The sequence below is a fragment of the Semicossyphus pulcher genome, unplaced genomic scaffold, assembly GCF_022749685.1.
Source record: "Semicossyphus pulcher isolate SPU_LCO1_2020_fin unplaced genomic scaffold, fSemPul1.0.p SCAF_12, whole genome shotgun sequence".
NCBI lineage: Eukaryota > Metazoa > Chordata > Actinopteri > Labriformes > Labridae > Semicossyphus > Semicossyphus pulcher.
This window is the reverse complement of record NW_027211626.1, coordinates 18,637,890-18,657,126: the sequence shown is the minus strand read 5'-3', so window position 1 is coordinate 18,657,126 and position 19,237 is coordinate 18,637,890. Positions and strand designations below refer to the sequence as shown.

The window sequence follows — 19,237 nt, the reverse complement described above, 5'->3', positions numbered from 1 at the left end:
CCTCATACAGCTTCTGCCTGAAATGACTCAGTCAGCTCTGTCCCTTTAATAAATCCCGCCCCTACAAGCCCACTGTCTTCTGATTGGCCAACTCTCTGAAGCCTGTTTGTGACGTCATATAGTAGAAAAAACTATGTGAAACCTGGCGTTCACAGCAGCCTGCAGGCTGAGCTGAGAAGCCTGTGGATTACTCCAACATACTTTAACCCACAGATTTTAAACTTCACCCACGTCTAGTCTGAACTTCCAACATTGTAACATTATATATATGTCTTAAAATGTGAAACAGCATAATACCCCCTCTTTAACAACTAAATTCTTTGAGTAGTTCCCCACAGAGATTTAACACCCTAATGTATGGAGTAGCAGTTAAGTATTTGTAACTGACTTGTCACAGATGTCTTTGAGCTTCTTCATCTGGGTGTTGTGACTCTCCTCAGCCAGATTGCTCAGTCGCTCTGTCAGCTGGAGGAAACATTAACTTTATTTTGTAGCCATGATCACAGTTTTACATAGCCTATGTACATTTAATTATAGCAGAACTACGAGCTTGCTATCTATTATGTGCATCATGCATATTATTTTGATCCTCCCATGCCAAAGAAACTGATGATGACAACAAAATTGTAGCTTTAGATTATCTCATCCAAATACAGATGACTAAAGGTTTTAGAGATTTAGTCAGCATTATTATATTTGTTGGACATTACCATTTTGATGTGTTCTCTCTGTAGGTATTTCTGACTGTAGTACTGCTCCTGCCTCAGAGCCAGAAGCTGCTGCTGCTGCTCGTCTCTCAGCTGCTGGAGGCGTTCGTCTTTCTCACTGTCGGAGCACGAACCCCTGATGAACACACAGACGTGCAGATAAAAACTCAGTTTAATAAGATAAGAAGGGAGAGAAAACAGTCATTAAATCACATGAAGCATGTATACCGGCTCTTGCTGCACTGTCTGGTCATCTTCTTGTACTTGTTGTTGATCTCTCGGAGGAGCTCCGAGGTTTTCTTCTGGTGCCTCCTCACCAACTCCTTCAGCTCTTTAAACTGGCGTCTCTGCTCCTTCTGGTAAACCTTGGACTGCTGCAGACCCTCCATTGTGCATGATGGGACATCTGTTAGCACAGGTGGTTATGAAGCATACTTCAATTAGACTTTTCTCTCTTCTGGTAAAACTTGAAGGAGCAAATTTTTAATCTATCACCACCAAAAAGCTCTTACATTTTTAATAATATTCACAGATTATACATATATTACACTAACATATTTATAAGAACATTTATAGGCACGTATGTATAAATTATGTTGAAGTGCTCAGTTATGAAGTTTGAAACACGTAAATACTGACCGATCAAAACACTTAAAACCAGATCTTCAGTCTTTGCTGCTGGTTTTGCTGCTTCTAAAATGCAGAGAAAAATAATCAATAACAACAATAAAAATGTTCATACTTTTAGTAATGGAGCTATTTAAAGAAGTAAATTAACATCATATTTAAATGTACTTCAAACCCTCTTTGAATGAGTAAGCAAATGCTACCTGTCGTAGCTGCTTGCTGATTGGCTGCAGAGACTTTGGGTGTCGTGGCGATGGGGGTGTGTCCTGTAGGGCCAGGGGCGGGGCTGAGTCCGTTCTCCAGTGGAGCTGATTTCACATCGTTCTTGCGCTCTGCAGTCGTGTCTGCCTCTTCCTGAAGAACAAACACAGACCAGAGTAAGTGCCCAAAGCCCTTCCTTCAAGTCAAAGAGAGAAATAATGACAGAAACGGGACCGACCTCTGCTTGCGTGTCCTCTTCTACGTCGTCCAGCGTCAAAGCAGCCAGCTGTTTGGACCTCTGCTCCAGCAGGTTGACGTATCGAATGGGGTTGGACAAAGCCTCTATCACATCTAGAGAGGAATTATAGAGACACAGATAGATATGGAGCTTAAGGTATAAATACTCGATATAGCCCTGATTTAGTCCGGCTATGTGTAGCCCAAGTTTTTATAAAATACATTAAAATTAGTTTTTCACACAACTTGCAAGATGTATGATATCCAATCATGTGAGCAAAGTCAACAGTGATGACAAGGTTTTTAGTTTCATTTCTTTGACATGGTTTATGTATAGCCACGATTTAGCTCTGAATTAGACAGGCTATGTGTCGCCTGTTTTTAGACCATCAGCGAAATAGCACAGATGCTTTGGTGTCTAATACCCAGTGAGCACCAACCGGGATTTCAACATTGAAATTTGGTTGAAAACAGGCGGATATCAGTTCTGAACATCAGAGACCTAATTTCAACCTTTTTTCAACCGGCTAAAATACGGTTACGACATCAGCGTGTCAGAAACACATTTCTGTTTAATAATTTAGTTAATTTGTTGATTATAGCAATGAAGGGGTTACGAAAGTGAAGAGTGTAGTGGCATTTCTCAAAACTCTTTTTGCAGTGGTGTGTGTGAAATCCTGTCTACACAAAGACTTAATTTCATACAATAATCATAAACACAGCGCTTTACGGGCTGTGTGATGTTAAAAGGAAGATTCAGGGACATCGTAAAGGGAGCAGTTTTGAACATTTTCCACAGAAGAAGAAAAAAGAAGACTGCGCATGCCCAGGTACTTCGGCTGTGCAGCTTTGACTGTGAATGCTGAGCGATCCCTGGATGCTGACGTAGTTCATTAATACACGGACAGGTTTGAAAAGAGAGACAGATAGACGACAGGGAGAAGAGCTTGGCTTGAATGCAGACGATGTGGGCTCCAGTCCCGGTTGACCCATTTTTGCTAAAAGAAATTTTGGTGACTGTGATGCACTGCTCACTTATATAATCATTTTAGCCGCTATGAGACCTGAAAATTACCGCAAATGTGTGTGAATGTGTAATGAGTCTTGTGACAGAAGCAGGTGAAATGTGGTTCTAAACATAAATGTTTAATCAAAGTCTTCAAATTGACGTCTACTGAATTTTCACTGATAGTCCATAATGGCTATTAGCCTTGTATTAGCTTTAAAACTGCTTGCTAGGGTGTCTCTTGAAGCAACATTTAACCCCATAATAGAAAAGCATTTGCATTGTGTTGTGTTTAAACATTTAGGCAAAAGAGAAGACTACAGGGTCATAAAAGCCAAAGGGTATTCTTTTTAGGTGATGTACTGTATATGCACAGGAAAGGTCTTTTTAAAAATAGTAATTCTCTTGCTTCTTCACTTGGGGGGGGATTATTTCGATACATTTGAGATGTCAGGGACATCCACATCCATCTTTTCCACCTGATCCAATACTGGTTGCCTAATGGTGTAAAACTTGAGGGCACAGCCTTTCGTAGCAAATCGATTTTTTTTTCCTTTTTTCTCGGGTCTTATCCATAGACTGAAAGTTGGAGGGAGCCTGTCTTTCCATTTAAGTAGTACAACTCTGGTAGCAAAGGCTATCATGCTTTTACTCCATTTGTTGAGCTGAAGATCCTGTGGTACTGCATGACTTCACAATTTGGTTTGTCATATTTTAATAAAAACTGAAAAACTATGGATATGGCCCATAGGTTTCTGTCGTAACACGTCAAAGCTCAAAGGGATGATAAAGAGGGAAGAACTCTGTACCTGCAAAGGTGTCTGGGACGTAATCTTTGACCTCGATGTAAACAAACACAGCTGGCAGAATGAGAGACTGATTTTTCTCATTCCTCAAGCCGATGTAACGGTAACCTAAAGGACACATGAACAAGGGAGATGCAGTTTAGTTGACACCAAGCTTAAGAATCAGAATTAGAATCAGAATTACTTTATTTCTAAAGTCATGCAGACAAAGTAACAATAAAACATTAAAAGTAATTCCTTATAAAAAGGTGATGACATGTATCAGAGCAGCAGCAAGCTGTTTTCAATTGTGAAAACATCTGGAGCCAGGACTTGTCTCCTGGGATGTTGCCTCACCTCCAAAAGACGGTGAGTTTCAAATAATGGGACAAAACGTTTGTGGATTTAGAGTCTGAACAGGCATTAAAGGGAGCAGAAAATGCAGGCACGTATTAATCTTTCATGTTCAGGATTAGAAATATAAAGTGTGGCACTTGCATGGAAAGACAGTAGTCGTTTATCATACTGTCACTGTCGGTTGAGTTTTCTTACAGAGTGCTGCAGAGAACAGACAGAGGCGGGTAGGGATAAAAGGGGTTGTAATTAATGTGATTAAACTACCTACCTGGTCTTATAGCAGACACTGGGATAATCCGATGACCTATAAACTTCCCTCCTTCCTCAAAAGCAGCGATTCTCAGAGAGGCCAGAGTGGGAAGGATCACCTGTCAGAGGGATGAAGTCCCAGCATTAACAGACAGATTAAATTAGATGCTGATTATTACTCTCTCCTCTGTATCTCACCTTTTTAAAGACAATCGGCTCCTCGTCCCACACCGGGTTAACGGCATTGTTGTTTTGAGAGGTTTTTGTCTTCAGTGCTTTCCTCCTGGTGTCAGCAGGAAGTCCAAACATCTCCACCTCCACGTACACACCAACCCGCCGCTCAGTCAGAAACTGGCCTGAAATGATCTGCGACACAGAAACAATCAGAGAGAAAGAAACACGTTTCCACCAGATGTCAGATGATAAAATGACACAACAAGTAATAATCTGGAAGATTATTCATTGAAGATTTTCATTGAAATAAATGTCTGTTAAGTCACTATCTATCGCCGAATGAGGAAACACACTGGTGATCCATCAGCCAGCAGTGGTTGGTCTGCCAGAGAGGGTAGGCGGAGCTAAGCGGCTGCTTTTCCGGTCTCTGCAAGTGTTGCGAGTAAACAGTAATCTACTATGGCTGAACAAACAAAGAAAAGATCGATGACTACAGATACAACTTCAAAAATAAGTGAAAATCAAAAGGAAAAGAAACAAATTTGAAGCTCAGATGACGGTAAACAGTCTAAAAAGGAAAGCGACCGTCAGCGAGGAAAATCAAGAGTTACAACCGGAGCCAACCGTGGACGTCACACATGCACACTGTCTGGATATCTGGGAGGTGTGCTCCCTCAATTACCGTTTATCACCATAGATTATATCAAGATTATATCTTTAAACAAAGGAAACTACTGCTGTTGTACCTTCACAGAAAGGGTGTTGGCCACGATGCCGTCCACCGTGTTTTCTGCGAAGGGGTCGAAGTGTTTATCATGCCGTCTCATGAACTCAGGCTTCAGTCTGTAGCCGCTCCGCCCGTTGTACTCGAACACGAAGAGATTGAGCTGCGTGGAAAAATCTGGAACAAAATATCACAAAGGCTGAAAACCTTTGTCATTTCTACATTTCCTATTTAATTTTCTTCTTGAAGTTCATCTTGTCTGTAGCTGAAACAGAATGATTAGACAATTAAGTAGAAGCAGCAAGTCTTATATCCTCCAGGTTTGCACAGACGAACTGTCATGACCTCCCGTCGCTACTGCATCTCTCTCAAATTCATAAAGTGTTTCTTTAGGCCGCTTATTACAAAAACCCATGTTTGTAACTAAGTTACTGATTCTGGTGAAACACCCAACAATTAACCACACCCCTAAGAGCCGTTTGAGAAAGAACATTAACAAAAACAGTTAAAAACACTGGATATTATAGTGAGCTCTTTTTCAGCTAAAAAATACTAACATAGGAAGAGTTGAAGAATACAACCAGTGCGCTGGATGTAGTCCTATTCATTTTAACCGGAGACACTTTTACCTGACCGGTGCTGCACATTTCCAAAACTGGATGAGCATGAAACTCTCCTGGTTGAATTGACAGTTAATGGGTTGAAATTGGAGTTTTACAGCTTTAATTCAAGTGAAAACATGTTCTTTCAGCTTAATCTGGGGTCTAATTAGGAGGTAGAGAAAAACTTTGCACATCTGTGTCATAAGGCAGGTGCGTAGGAGAGGAAAAAATCCGCAAGTATACTCCTGCACATTGTCCAACTTGCTGAAAATACATTTATTTTCTTGAAACATTTTGGTACTCGACCTTTATCAGGCAAAACCAGCTCGAGTACCGAAATGTTGCAAGCAAATAAATGTATTTTCTTCAAGTCTGACAGTGTACGGGAGTATACTTGCAATTTTGAAGGGGTTTAATTAGGAACCATAGTGCAATGTTTGTATTGACAGTTGAGTCTATGGGGAGAATCGTATAAAAGTAATTATGGCCCCTTTATAATCCAAATGTATAACCTGCAGCTCTGCTCAGTGCTTAACTTTATCGCATGGTTTTAAATCTGTGGATCTCAAGCTGAACATGATAAAAAAGCGGAAAAAATATATATTACATAAATTACAACTGAATACAATTGTGCCCTGTAAATGAGCTCCTCCTCTTCTTTGAGTGATTCCATGTCGCTGTTTTTCCTTAAAAAGAAGACCCTAATAAAACAATCGTAGTATCTAAATTCACATTGTAGCTGAAGAGACAAAAACCTGAAGACACCAGCCTTCAGTAGCAGACTTAGCGTGGAGTTAAACTGACCCAAAGGCAAAGAGGTTGGGAATAACTACACTACAAATCAGATGGAGTTTTATATTACAGACTGAAATGAGGGTTCAGCCATTGCCCGTGGAGCTACATCGTTTTTCACAGTTACAACCTAGAGTCAGACTGAAAGTCAGATGTCAAAGTCCCTGCTCTCACCTATAGTTTGGTAGTTGAGCGCCACCAGCTGACAGCCGGCGTTCCAGAAGAGTTGAGGCATGAAGTTGGACGAGTCGACTCTGGTTCCTTTGGGATAGATGCGACTTAACTGTGATTTGTTATATCTGGTTAGTGTTAAGAAAAAAATATAGAGCTGGTTCAGATTAAAAACAGCAAGACATCTGCACATGAACAAATCAATCAAAACATCATATGGAGATTTTAAATACATATATTATTCCACTTATACACTTTTTTCATCTCATATATATTTCATTAAAAGTTCTTTTACCTGGTAGACACAGGTACAGAGACTTTCTAATATAATTCTCCTGTTACTGAAATTTAAATTAGTCACATTATTGGAGGTTTATACATAACAAGGCATCAGAAGCAGGAAGGGGATCACAGAGTATAGAAGCAGTTTCCATGGTGTGCTGCAACTGTGGTTACTGTTGCCAAGGATACTCTACAAACTCCACTGGTGACTTTGTGAGGTGCTCCAAAGCTTTGGTCTCCACAAAAGACGACATGTGGTAACAGCGGGCTGCCTCTGCGCACACGAACACAGACAGAGACAGATATAGGAATTGTTTTTTTCTACATGACTCACTGTCTCTTAAAATAATCATCAGAACCTTCTGCTGTTATGGCATTTTATGCTTTGTGGTAAATTTTAAAGTACCCAAACTTTGCTTGTTTCATGTTCAAACATTATTTAGTTCCAAGATGACACATCAGCAGTGTTTGAAAAAGTATTCAGAGCCTTTACTTTAGTAAATGTACTTATGTCACACTGTTAAAATGCTCCATTACAATATTATTCTTGTCATCAGTCTTGTCCTCACAACCTTGTAATCACAAGACTCATCAAGAGATCAGTGACAAGGAAACTGTTTCTCTATAGCTGTAAATTTCCATCAGAGGATTTCCTCGACACATGAGGTGTTGATCCTCACAGAGAGAGCTGAGGCATGAAATGAAAGTATTTTCCAGCTTTGTGGGAGTACTGATCTAACAAAGGTCTATCAGAAAAAGAGATCTATAAAACAAAAGACTGTGTGAATAAAGTGTTTGATAGTTCTGATTTGCTGTTCTTACTCTTGGAGGCTTCGAAGGAGTTGAACTTGGTCGGCTGGACGTAGTTCACCAGAGTGGACATTTCCTCTGTGGCCACTGCCTCCCGCTCTGCTGAGCCCTGAGAAAAACAACAAGGGTTAAGTTTCACATGCTGATATCAGGGTGCTGCATTCACTGGTCTACTGGTTGTACTGGGTTAACGTTGAAGGGGAACTGCAACTTTAAGCAGGTTTACACAGACGCACATGTACTCCTACAAATAATAGTAATAGAGTTTTTTAGCACTTAGTGACAAAAAACAGCCTAATCATGTAACAGGGAACATTTGTACAAATGTAAAACAAGAATAAACACCAAAGCAAATCCTACAAGACGTCCATAAACACACTAACGCCCTCACACTACCAGATCTCACAGCAGGCCTGTTTTTCTTTCTTGTTATTGTTGAATTTTTTTTAATCCCATTACTCTCTTCTCTATAGTGAGTCCTCTTTCAACACCCTACACACCTGTCTGGGTTGTTTGATTACTGTTTACAGTCTTATTTCTCCTGGGAAGTCAATAGAGACATTTTCATCAACAGTTTCTTTGTTTAATTTTTATAAATATTGTCGCACAATCTGTTTGTGTGATTAAGATGGGAGGGAACTGTGTAATTGTTACACGTTCTCCAGAAAGAGCCGTGTAAAATCTGGTAAACTGCCTGTGTCATGTCCAGAATCAGCATCAGTTGGGGTTAAAGAAAAATCTGGGCGTCTGGAATCAGGAGGAAGTAAGGTTACTTGAGAAGTCGTTTTTTCCAACCTTGGTGAAGTCAGGACCTTTTGCACAACAATACACCCCCCCACCCCCACCCCGCATTGGAAATAAAGAACTAAGGGCCTCCACTTACAGCATTTTTGTTTTTGTGCTGGCAGCACCTATTTTCTAAGGTCAGCGTCCTAAGCACAAAAACTCCTCGCCGTCAGCTGTTTTTTGTCGCTGCGCTCACAGCGTTCTCAGTTGAAAATATTTCAACTTTTGGAACGCCATCACGCTCGTCCATGTTACTTCTCCCTCACCGACCAATGAAAATCAAGAAGGGGCGGTATCAACTTGGCCAACAACAATGCAACAATGGCAGAGGAGAAGCTCATCCTTTCGTTTTTTCGAGGTCACCATTTCCAGGTGTAGAGCGGCTACTGATGCCAAGACATGATAACTTTCCATTGTTGGCTGACCCCCGGGGTCAACCCTACACATGGGTCTGTATATGACTGACTGACTGACTGACTGACTGACTGACTGACTGACGGTACTTTCACAGCTGTAGAGAGAGAGAGTTGCGACATCGCAATGGAGGATCATAAAGCATGTTGGACCTCCACTGATGCGACTCTCTGTCTATACGGCTGCTCCTCCGCTGTCCTCACCTACGTCTGCCGTGTGCCCCTGCTTTCAAACACGTTGTCATCAGCCTCATAAGGACAGTCCTTGTAACACATTGCCCATAAAGGGGCACATTGACCTGATGCGGTCAGCCACATACTAGGTTTTGACCTAGTCTTGTTTTTTATGTTTTCTTTGTAAAATGTCTTGAATAAAAGCAAATATTAAGCATACAGAGCAATTTAAAGATTTACAGACTTAACGCTCACTACCAAGGGAAGCGGTAGTGCCAGCAGACAACTTTTGTAACCTAGCAACAGTATGCACTGTTGAGAAGCGTTCTGAAATTTAGGTCGAGGGCGCTGCCAGCGCAAAAAACGTTAGTGGGCACAGGCCCTTATCTATTCAGGGGTAGAACACACTGTCTGTGACCGTGTTCCAGGAAGAAGAATGTGACAAATGAAACAGTCGACAGGTGCGTTCCAATATCCATCCATACAATTTAGAATTCCAAAAAAAATCTAACATGTCTCAATACATGGATGTCAAATGCAGTAGTACACCTAAACATCAGGATGATTTACAACATCTGGTCAAGTTTGCAGGATGCAATGTAGCATGTCTTTTTTTATAGCTATTAATGATCCCTCTGTGCAGCGGGGAGATACATCACATTGCCTCTGTGGCAGAGAAAGCATAGACACTAGCACTGAATTTGATCACTTTCGTCATGTCAACTGAGAATCTGACAATGTTATAAGGAAAACAATGACACATGGACAATAAAAAACAACAACAACAATAACACAGCACAAACAATGCCAAAAGCAGCAAATGTTAACGAGGACCAACAACTGCAACATTAAAAGTACAAAAGACTAACAATCACAATGGCACAAAGAACAAACAACAAGACTATGAAAACAAACCAGACTTGTAAACAACAACAAATGGCGACAGCAGTGACGTCACCACTGACCTTTTTACCATCATCATCTTCATCATCATCATCTTCCTCACTCTCAGCCTCCATCTCTGTTAGAATCAAAGTCAAACAAGTCTTTATCCTCATCGTCTATTCATCCTTTGTTCTTCTCTTGAAAAGTGCTCCCAAACAATCTCATAATAAAAACACTTCAGTTTAAAGAGAGTAACTGAAGCGTCAATAAATCCACAAATAAACTAACGGGAGACAATGACATATCTGTGCTGTTATTTCTAGTCGAATTCAACAGAAATAATCAGGATGTTACCAAACAGACCGCTGCAGTCAGTAAGCAAATCGCCGCTTTAACTTCTCTGCAGGTGATTATTCAGCCTACTCGAGTCTTTACTGCTTGCAGGGTCAGGGCCAGAGTGTGAGTATGTACTTCAGCACAGCTGTACTCTGTTCTTTGTGTGCCGCCTGGGCGCTCAGTCCCAGACCTGTTTTCAGGATTTGCACTTCAAACGTGTCAATAAGGCCCCTAATCCCCCCCCCCCTCCCACACACACCCACCTGCATGTCCTGTTTAATTGCTGCTCTGAGCTCCAGACCTCTTCTGGGATGTCCTGCTCATTACTGAGACATCCCTGATGAGGTCCGGAGGAGAATCAAAGACAGTAGGGAGGGCAGGAGGAGCAGATTTAAGACTTCAAAAATCCGGATAGAAATTATGGTTGAATTATGAGATGTGTCCACCGTTAAGGAGCCTCTGAATGCAGAAAATTGATTTGACCTTTGGTGACTTTTATTATTTTAACTTTAACGATTAGTGAATAAAACCCTAAACACTCTTTGGTGTTAATACTTTCCAGCCACATGCAGCTCCAGCAGCCTGTGAAACCACACGCTCATTATAATCTGCTTTTTGTTGTGATACAAAGACTGTTATTGTGTCACGGCTGAGCACTTTTCACATGGATTTGCAGGCTGAAAAAAAAAGTCCTTGTGTCTTTGTTTCTTACCTCCTGTGTTGTTGCTAGGAGACACTGGTTCGTTGCTCTGATTGGCAGGTTGGTCCGTCAGCCTCTTGGTGTCCGTGTTATTGGACGGTTTGTGGGATTTCTTGTTCTTGATGAGGATTTTGCCCATCAGCTCCTGAGGACTTGGCAGGGGGACGCCTGACTCCAGCTGCAAACACACACACAAACTGAATAGATGGTACTCAGCTAAGACCACACAAATGTTATTAATCAGCAGCTACTACATGTTTGATATGACGTTTGTCCTCTGTGTGTTACTTACAGGGTATTTTTCCAGAGGGTCAATCAACAGTGCATCTCCGAAAATAGACTGACAATATTCAGCCATTTTAGCCTGCTGCTTCAAACTAATAGACAGACAGACAGATAGATATCATATGTTAAAATCCATCTGTTTCAAGGTATAATAAGTAGGATTTTCCGAGAAAAATAGAATATAGACAATCACAAATCTAATATAATATGAATCACTTATGGGCCTTTATACATGTGTGTTGGCGAGTGTGTGTGCAGACCCTTGTGAGACCCTTCCCTCTGCATCTATTCTGTTGTTTTCTGTGCATGGCGTTTTCAGGAGGGGCGCTTGTGGTTCCCTGAGCCAATCACAGCGTATAGGTGAGTGTGGGAGTTGTTCAAATTTGCAACTGGGCCCCATTCAGACCGGCGAACATGGCGAAAGAGCGATGCAAGGTTGGCCTTCTTTCTGTTGGACAGGTAGGTGCCTCAAACCGGGTAGGACAAGCTAACCGGCGGTTAGCATGCTACTGCAAGGTAACTGGTGGTTAGCTGGCTAGCACAAAGGTGGGCGTGTTCTCGCGCGAGAGAGCGAGAGTGAACTACTGGTGACGAGGAGCCCAGGAGAAGGGGCCCAGTTTGAATGTGTTGTTGACAAAATGTAAGGAAAAATCCTACTTATTATACCTTTAAATTAAGTGACATATAAATAGAAGTAATAACAGATTCTCACGAGTCCACGTGGTTTTCAAAGGAGAGTATGACAGGGAAAGGTGATGTCTTGAAGGCGCATTCTGCAATAGCTTCAATCACTTCCTGAAAAGAAAATAAGTAAAAATGACATCAATCAGTCCCTCCAGGAAGTTGCATAGTTGCATTCCCCCGAATTCACGCAAATTCAACCAATTGTTGCAACATTTTCTTGACATTGCAATTTTGGCTGATTGCAGCAACTTTTTCGCAAATTTGACCAATCCCTGATTCCCAGCACGCCTCGTCATGTACGCCACCAAACTCACTTCTTTGATATTCAAAATATTGATTCCCTGAGGCCTGCAACGTGTTATAAACTGAGGGTATCTTTAACTTACAACCACCAGAATGCTATTACGTACAAAAAAGACTTCAACATGTATTTTGATTTAATTTGTGTTTTTTTTCATCTGAACATTGATCATTGCAATTATAATAAATCCAAATGAAACTTTTGGACGCATTCAGAAACCAGTGACCCTTAACCATCAGGCACCAGAGCGCCCCCTCAAGAAGGTAAGATCTCGTAATAATCTCTGAAACTATCCAGAAGCCAATGCCTTATGACACTACGATGTATACACACCTTAAAAGGGATTTCTGAAGTCATGGTGAAGCCATGTGTGATGACAGGCTCCTCCTCAGCTGTCCGGCCTTTCCAAACATCTAGTTCCACACAGCGGCATCCAGCCAGAAGAACCTGCCGGTACATCTCCACCGAGGAGCTCCCTGCGAGCTGACCCGCTGAAACACAACGCTTTCTCTCACTTGGGATCAAACAGCCGTTGATGCATCAATCAATCAATGCAAACTATTGAATCAAATACTAATTAAGTATAGGTGTATTTTGTGTGTGTGTGTGTGTGTGTGTGCGTGTGTGTGTGTGTGTGTGTGTGTGCGCATACCTGTCAGGTACGTATTATGTGATGAGTTGATGAAATATTGAGACAGGGGGAAGCTCATGTCTTCAGACTGATCCAGTTTCTCAGGCGGGATGACTCCGTTCTCATCACTGGACAGATAACTGCAGAAAGCCTGGAGAGAGATGAAGCCTACATAACACACACACACACACACACACACACACACACACAGATATCAAAGTCTTGGCATTTGTTAAACCCCTAAACCCCCTAAAACCTGTTCTCTCTTTATCAAAATATTATTTTGCATGCATAAAAAGAGCTGAGATGTAACTCTTCACTTTTAACTTATTTCTCTCCTGATATAACTGGAAATGTTAGCAAGGTTTAAACGTGACTGAAACCTAGGCGAACAAAAAATCATAATGCATCAGAGTGAAAAGATTTATCTTTATGGTACTTCTTTGGTATGAATATCAATGGCACCATAAAATGCTCGTTGTAGCGTTTTTCTCAACATTAGGGGTGGGAATCCGGGGTAACTCGCGATACGATAAGTGATACGATACGCGATACGATGCGCGATACGATACGCGACACAATACGCGACACAATACGTGATACGTGGCCCACAATAACGATAATATTACGATAAAGCGATTCTGCCATAATTGATATATTGCAAGACAATCATTTAACGATACATCAGGATATCTGATTATATTCTTCTTTGGCCAAATAATTTCCAATCACGGTACCCTCATTCACGTCATAAACGCCACTGCGAGGAGTATGGAGGAGGATATTGATATTTGGCACCAGCCTAACAATACTTGTATTGCACGAGCCAGGGTGATGTCATATTGCCAATCCATATTTTGTCCCACTCCTACGTAACATCGTCTTTTACGTAGATACTATCTCTGATCCCATCAGCTATAGTCTGACGACGATATAGCCTCTGGGCACACCTGTGAGCATGCTGGGGCAAGTAGCCAGTGGTTAGTGAAAAACGACTTACTTTTCCGTGTGCTGCATTGTTTACAGAAAAAGAACCCATTTTTCTTGTGATTGACTTAAACAATCACAATTTCAACATCATGATGCAGATTAGTAAAATGTAAAATGAAGCTTTGTCAGGTCTGTCCTCAAGAGGAGAAGAAAACTTTTAAAACGCTTTTAAAAAATTTCTGATGCATTCGAGGAAGTCGGGAAATCTGAACGCTTTCATAACACAGCGTCAGGGGAATTTATCTCAAGTTAAATTTTAGATCTAGAACAGATCATTAGCTGCTAACATGCAGATGTCTGTTTATAGAGATTAATAAGAAGCTAAATTGTTGTCAGATAGCCGCTGATTACGTTCCGCCTGCTTTTGCTCTCCTCATGGACTGTTTTTCCTGCATATGCTGCAGCCTGCTGTTACTTGATTGGTCAATACTACTTGGACTACAAGCGTACTACAGACAGAAACCAGAACACTTGAGATTAATGTAGATATCATAAAATATTATCAATTTCTCTTTAAATCTTGTCATTAATGTTGTCATACCCAACATGTCATTGGATCGTAACAACATTGTCCTCTAAATGAACCTTTCTAAGAAACCCTACGGTAACTTTAAGGATAAAAACAAGAAACACCTTAAAAAGAAAATCTCACTTTAATTTCTGCTCATATGTATTTTAATTTTAGTTACGTAGTCCATTTATTATAAGCGGTTTGAATCTTGATAAACATATTTTATCATCTTTACATTACAAAACATTACCAGAAAACCACTTTTAACAAAGTCTGCCTAAAATAAAACTTGGACTTCATCACACATTTATAATTAGAAAACGAGATATGAACAATTTCCTTTCTTATCAAATAATAAAAAAAGAGAATTCATGCTGGAGGCGCTGCTGGATTGGAAGTATGTGCCAAATATTTCTTTGGCAGTGTCCAACACAAACACCTGAAGTGCTTATTTTAGCAGTAAACACTCTGGGGGTTTGTGGGCAGAGTTAGAAGAGCATTTTGGTATCAGCCCATGTACATGTTCAAAAGAACATTTTGTGTGTGTGTTTGTGTGTGTGTACCTTGCTTCAGCTGTGCCTGGTCATGCTGGTACCTCTCCATCGCAGCGTGTGTCTGAGCAGGACGGAGAGGCGGGTAGAGGATTTCGTTCAGCCTCGGGTCTCTCTGCTTGTTATTGATGAACTCTGTCATCTGATCGACTGACAGCTTCCCCCCGTCCCCTCCTCTACAGAAGCACAGCAGAGTCAGAGCCTGAGGTTAGAGCGCACTACAGCATTTCTACACATCCTCAAAACAAAGTACACGATCCTTTAAAAAGCCCTGCAATACATGGCTTCAACATGTTTTCGCCTTGATCGGTCTGATCATTCCTTAAAGAAATTGGGCTGAAGCAAAACAACTTATGACCTAATAAAATAATATTTTGTGTAGCAGCTAGTTGAACATTAAAAGATCCTTGAGCAGATCACCAGCAACTGCAGGTGTAAATAAGGTGAAGGATTTCCTAAACACTCACTGCAATTTAAAGATATTTCCGAACTCCGGACGAGGACACAGAGAGTCCAAAAAGCTCCTGTAGACTTCAGGTGTGAAGTCTTCCAGTTTGATGCTGTCACCCTGTCACACATACAGGAAATGGATGTTAACACAACAACATTTTAATTTTCTACTTCTCTACCTACACGCAGTAAAAAAACAAACAAATGAAAAATCAACCATTTTTCCTCATCTTTGATTCATTTCCCCAAGTGTTCCCTGTAAGAATGCTCTCTGTGTTCACAGGAATCTCCATTAAACTGTAAGACTCAATGTGAGCAGAGACTGACTGCTGAATTTCTGCTTTCAACCGCTTGGCTCGAAACTTGGTGACCCAGATATTTGAGCTAATTTCACCCCTCCATGCACTGTGAGTCATTCAAAAACATCAAACAATAGCCTGATAAAGATAAATTATGTTTTATAAATATGTAGTTTCCCAAAGAGAAGGCTTTTTAAGGCGTATTCTAACTCTCGTGTGTATCTATCGTTTACTGCCAGTAATAAAATTACAAAGTAATTTAAAATGTTTACCCGTCCGTAGGGTAGTTTACAGTTCTCCAGGGCATTCTCAACTCTTTTTCTGTCTGATGAAAACAGTCGAACAATGCTGCAAAAGACAACAACATGACTTAAAATACTTCTCTGAACCCAAAACGTCCTCCTCTCACTTCCTAGAAATCCCTTACCTTCCCCTCCTCCTTCCCCTCATATCCCAAAATGTCCCTATATCAATCTCTACCCCAACATACATTCCAGAATCCCTTCCCTCCACCTCCCCAAACGTTCAAACCATCTTGGCCGTCTTAATATTTCACCTCTCCTCCGTCGACTTCCAGGATTATCAACTGACCTTAATTCAGCTCCTGGTTTGCTTCTAAAATACAGCTTCCCTTCGTATTATCCATCTCCTGCTCTGGCAGTGGTTGATTACCAGGTCAGTGCTGAATTAAGCACCTTCGTGAATCCTGTCCCTGTTTTTGCTTTCCCAAGTGCACATGGAATTAAGTGTATTTTTGGAAGCAAGGGACAGGAAAGAGCAAAGTTTGAGTTTGTGCGTGTCTCTGCAGACTTTGGCGAGCTATTTTCGCACATGCTCAATCATCTACTGTAACATGTGCCTCAGAGTTAACACGGAGACAGAAGCATTGATTAAAGACAAGAAATGTGCTAATAATCAGGTGCTTACTTCTTGACAGGAATTTTCCCCTCTGTGTTTGGCTGGAGAGTTAACTTGACGTACCTGAAACAAAGACGCAAGTGCATTTAGTGCGTGTCAAACCCCTTTTGGTGGTATGTGGGCGCAAAAGAAGGAGCATGTGTATGCAGATCATTCAGTATGAATAATGCGCCTTTTAGAAAGAAGGAAAACACTACGCTATTGACTTTAGACCGGGTTTTTGTTGGTCAATGGCACAGTTGTCTGCCGCTGTCTCAAATTAGGGAAGTGCCACCAATGCACCTAAACACATTAAACTGTAATACCATATGGCCAGTGTTCCACCCAATTGGGCTTATTTTGATTAACTTGGGCTGGGGAATGCTTTGGGCTGGTAGATGACTTTTGGGCTGCTTCTGTCAACATTTGATGGGGTTTTGAACACCAAACAAGCTGTCATTTTATGGTCAAAAACAAAGATTTCATGGTTTCCAATCACTCATTGTTCACAGATTTGATTAACATGAGTTATATTCAATCTCATGAATAAAGGAGGGCCTATTTACTTTGACGTCATTATCATTGACCATGTCACATACATTTTATCACTGATGAATGCCTAAATAATTATTCATTTTAATATTTTTGGTGCATTTAATGTCATATTAATTTATCTATATTTGATTTTGGCAGTTTCATTCCTCCATAATCCTATAGTTTTTAAATAGGTTGGATTTTGGTGTCACATTTCATGGCAGTATTTGATCACTTTATTGCGGTTTCGCCATGACACCAGATGGCACCATGATGCCACCACGACACAAATTTGTATTTGGTTGTCTAACTGCACTCTTTTTGGGTTGCGATAGCATATTTATCAAACATTTTATCTTTGGTTATTTGATGGAGATATGAAGCTTTATATGCTTATGATCTGTTTTCTGTTGTATTTGTAATGGTTTTATGGTTTTACGCAGGTTTCTGGCAAGGTTATGATTTGGGACGGTTTTTATTGAATTGGGCTGGTTTTGAGTTGTAATTGGGCAGGAAACTGTCAATCTGATCTGCCAACACTGCAGATGGCGCAAGTGAATTTGCTACTGTCAAAATGTAGGCGCTGGGCGTGAATACAATGAGCACTGTATTGCTTGGAAAACAGCAATGACATTGTGGGGTAGACGATTGCTCAGTCTGCAGGGACTGGAGGGTGGCCTGTTCATGTCCCGGTACAGACCAACCATGGAATTGGGACTGGTAGCTGGAGAGATGCCAGTTCATTTCCTGAGCACTGTCAATGTGTCCTTGAGCAAGGCACCGAATCCCCCAACTGCTCGGGGTGCATGTCCATGTGCAGCCCCCTCACTCTGACAACTCTCCATTAATGCATGTCCATAGAGTCCTGTTTGTGCGTGTGTGCATTTCGGGCCTATGTGTGTGTTGCATGTTTGTAATTACGGAGTTAAGATTAAATCTCTTCTTCTTCTTTTTCATTTCTGCTGCACTGTGCACCACTTTGGACCTAAGATAGGGGCCTTAAAGTTTAGAATTTGAAACACCCTTTGGAGGTCAATATATGCAAATAAGTATCCATTATTCTCCCACATACAGTTTAGAGCGTCGGCAACATTTGAGGTCTTTATCACTTCATCAACTGAAGGTCTGTAATGTCTATGTTAATAAAATCTAAGAATTATATTTGTAGACCTCAAATTTTTTTTTAATTGTTTAACTTTCTATCTTTTGATTGAGGTCATAAAACAGTGCTGTGATTTTATCAAAACCTGCCCCATGCTAGATAAACGTTTGTGATTGGTCCGACCTAAATCAGGTCGGATAGAAATCTGCCTGAACGTGACGGGGACAAGACACATCTGCCAGAGTGGATAAAGCATTAACCTGCAGATTCATTTGGTTTCCAGGCTTCTGGTTTCCTAACACTGAACTGTTTTTTTTTAGCAAACATAAATAAAACAGGAAGAAATAGTGCATTTCCTGGAGACTATTTTCACATGATGCTATAGTTAGAATTATAGCAGCAGGACAGTGGATGTCGAAATGATTCAAAATAAAGTGTTGGTGGTAATTTGTTAAGAAAATAAGAAAGATAAAAATATATCAACAGAAACTTTATTTAAACTGACGGAAGATAAAGTGTGTACAGGCGTGTGTGTGTGTGTGCGTTTGTGTTTGTGTGTTTACTCACGCTTTTAACAGACCGTGGTCTCTGTTGAGGTTGTGGCTCAGCAGATTGGAAGACAGAGAAAAAAGTTCCTCACACCAAACCTACAGAAATCAAACCCTCCATCATCATCATCATAATCATCATCATCATCATCATCTCTGACATCATCACTGTAGTGACATTACTACCTTTGCTTCGTCCTCCTGTGAGGCGATGAAGTTAAGCTGGTTGACGTTCACGAGGTCTGATGCAGTAACCACGGTAACCATGCGGTTCTCAAGCCTTCCGACCAGGTTTCCAATATCCAGCAGCTCCCGCAGCTTGGCCTCCTGTTGGACGACAGAGAGGGAAATATGTCGGCTGAAACTGAGCCTCGCTGGAGGCACACGGGGGAGATGGATGGTGTGCTTGGAGCAATTTATTTGCTTTTTATCTGTC

The 19,237-nt window shown here is 41.0% G+C and overlaps 1 protein-coding gene across 1 annotated transcript in view; it reads right to left on the bottom strand.

Annotated features, from left to right (window-relative positions):
- Nucleotides 1-19,237, bottom strand: part of plcb1 (phospholipase C beta 1) — a 30,678-nt gene that overhangs the window by 5,188 nt on the left and 6,253 nt on the right. Inside the window, exons 4-28 of the mRNA XM_069658055.1 lie at nucleotides 18,988-19,128; nucleotides 18,821-18,900; nucleotides 16,648-16,701; nucleotides 15,993-16,068; nucleotides 15,439-15,539; nucleotides 14,984-15,147; nucleotides 12,941-13,087; nucleotides 12,622-12,779; nucleotides 12,016-12,098; nucleotides 11,311-11,395; nucleotides 11,031-11,196; nucleotides 10,063-10,118; nucleotides 7,737-7,833; nucleotides 7,104-7,188; nucleotides 6,636-6,760; nucleotides 5,090-5,244; nucleotides 4,368-4,535; nucleotides 4,189-4,288; nucleotides 3,588-3,692; nucleotides 1,774-1,886; nucleotides 1,538-1,688; nucleotides 1,347-1,400; nucleotides 936-1,113; nucleotides 711-843; nucleotides 389-465 (exon numbers count right to left, since the gene is read on the bottom strand). Of these exons, the coding sequence (XP_069514156.1) occupies nucleotides 389-465; nucleotides 711-843; nucleotides 936-1,113; nucleotides 1,347-1,400; nucleotides 1,538-1,688; nucleotides 1,774-1,886; nucleotides 3,588-3,692; nucleotides 4,189-4,288; nucleotides 4,368-4,535; nucleotides 5,090-5,244; nucleotides 6,636-6,760; nucleotides 7,104-7,188; nucleotides 7,737-7,833; nucleotides 10,063-10,118; nucleotides 11,031-11,196; nucleotides 11,311-11,395; nucleotides 12,016-12,098; nucleotides 12,622-12,779; nucleotides 12,941-13,087; nucleotides 14,984-15,147; nucleotides 15,439-15,539; nucleotides 15,993-16,068; nucleotides 16,648-16,701; nucleotides 18,821-18,900; nucleotides 18,988-19,128 (2,852 nt within the window). The remainder of the gene's footprint in view (nucleotides 1-388; nucleotides 466-710; nucleotides 844-935; nucleotides 1,114-1,346; nucleotides 1,401-1,537; nucleotides 1,689-1,773; nucleotides 1,887-3,587; nucleotides 3,693-4,188; nucleotides 4,289-4,367; nucleotides 4,536-5,089; nucleotides 5,245-6,635; nucleotides 6,761-7,103; nucleotides 7,189-7,736; nucleotides 7,834-10,062; nucleotides 10,119-11,030; nucleotides 11,197-11,310; nucleotides 11,396-12,015; nucleotides 12,099-12,621; nucleotides 12,780-12,940; nucleotides 13,088-14,983; nucleotides 15,148-15,438; nucleotides 15,540-15,992; nucleotides 16,069-16,647; nucleotides 16,702-18,820; nucleotides 18,901-18,987; nucleotides 19,129-19,237) is intronic.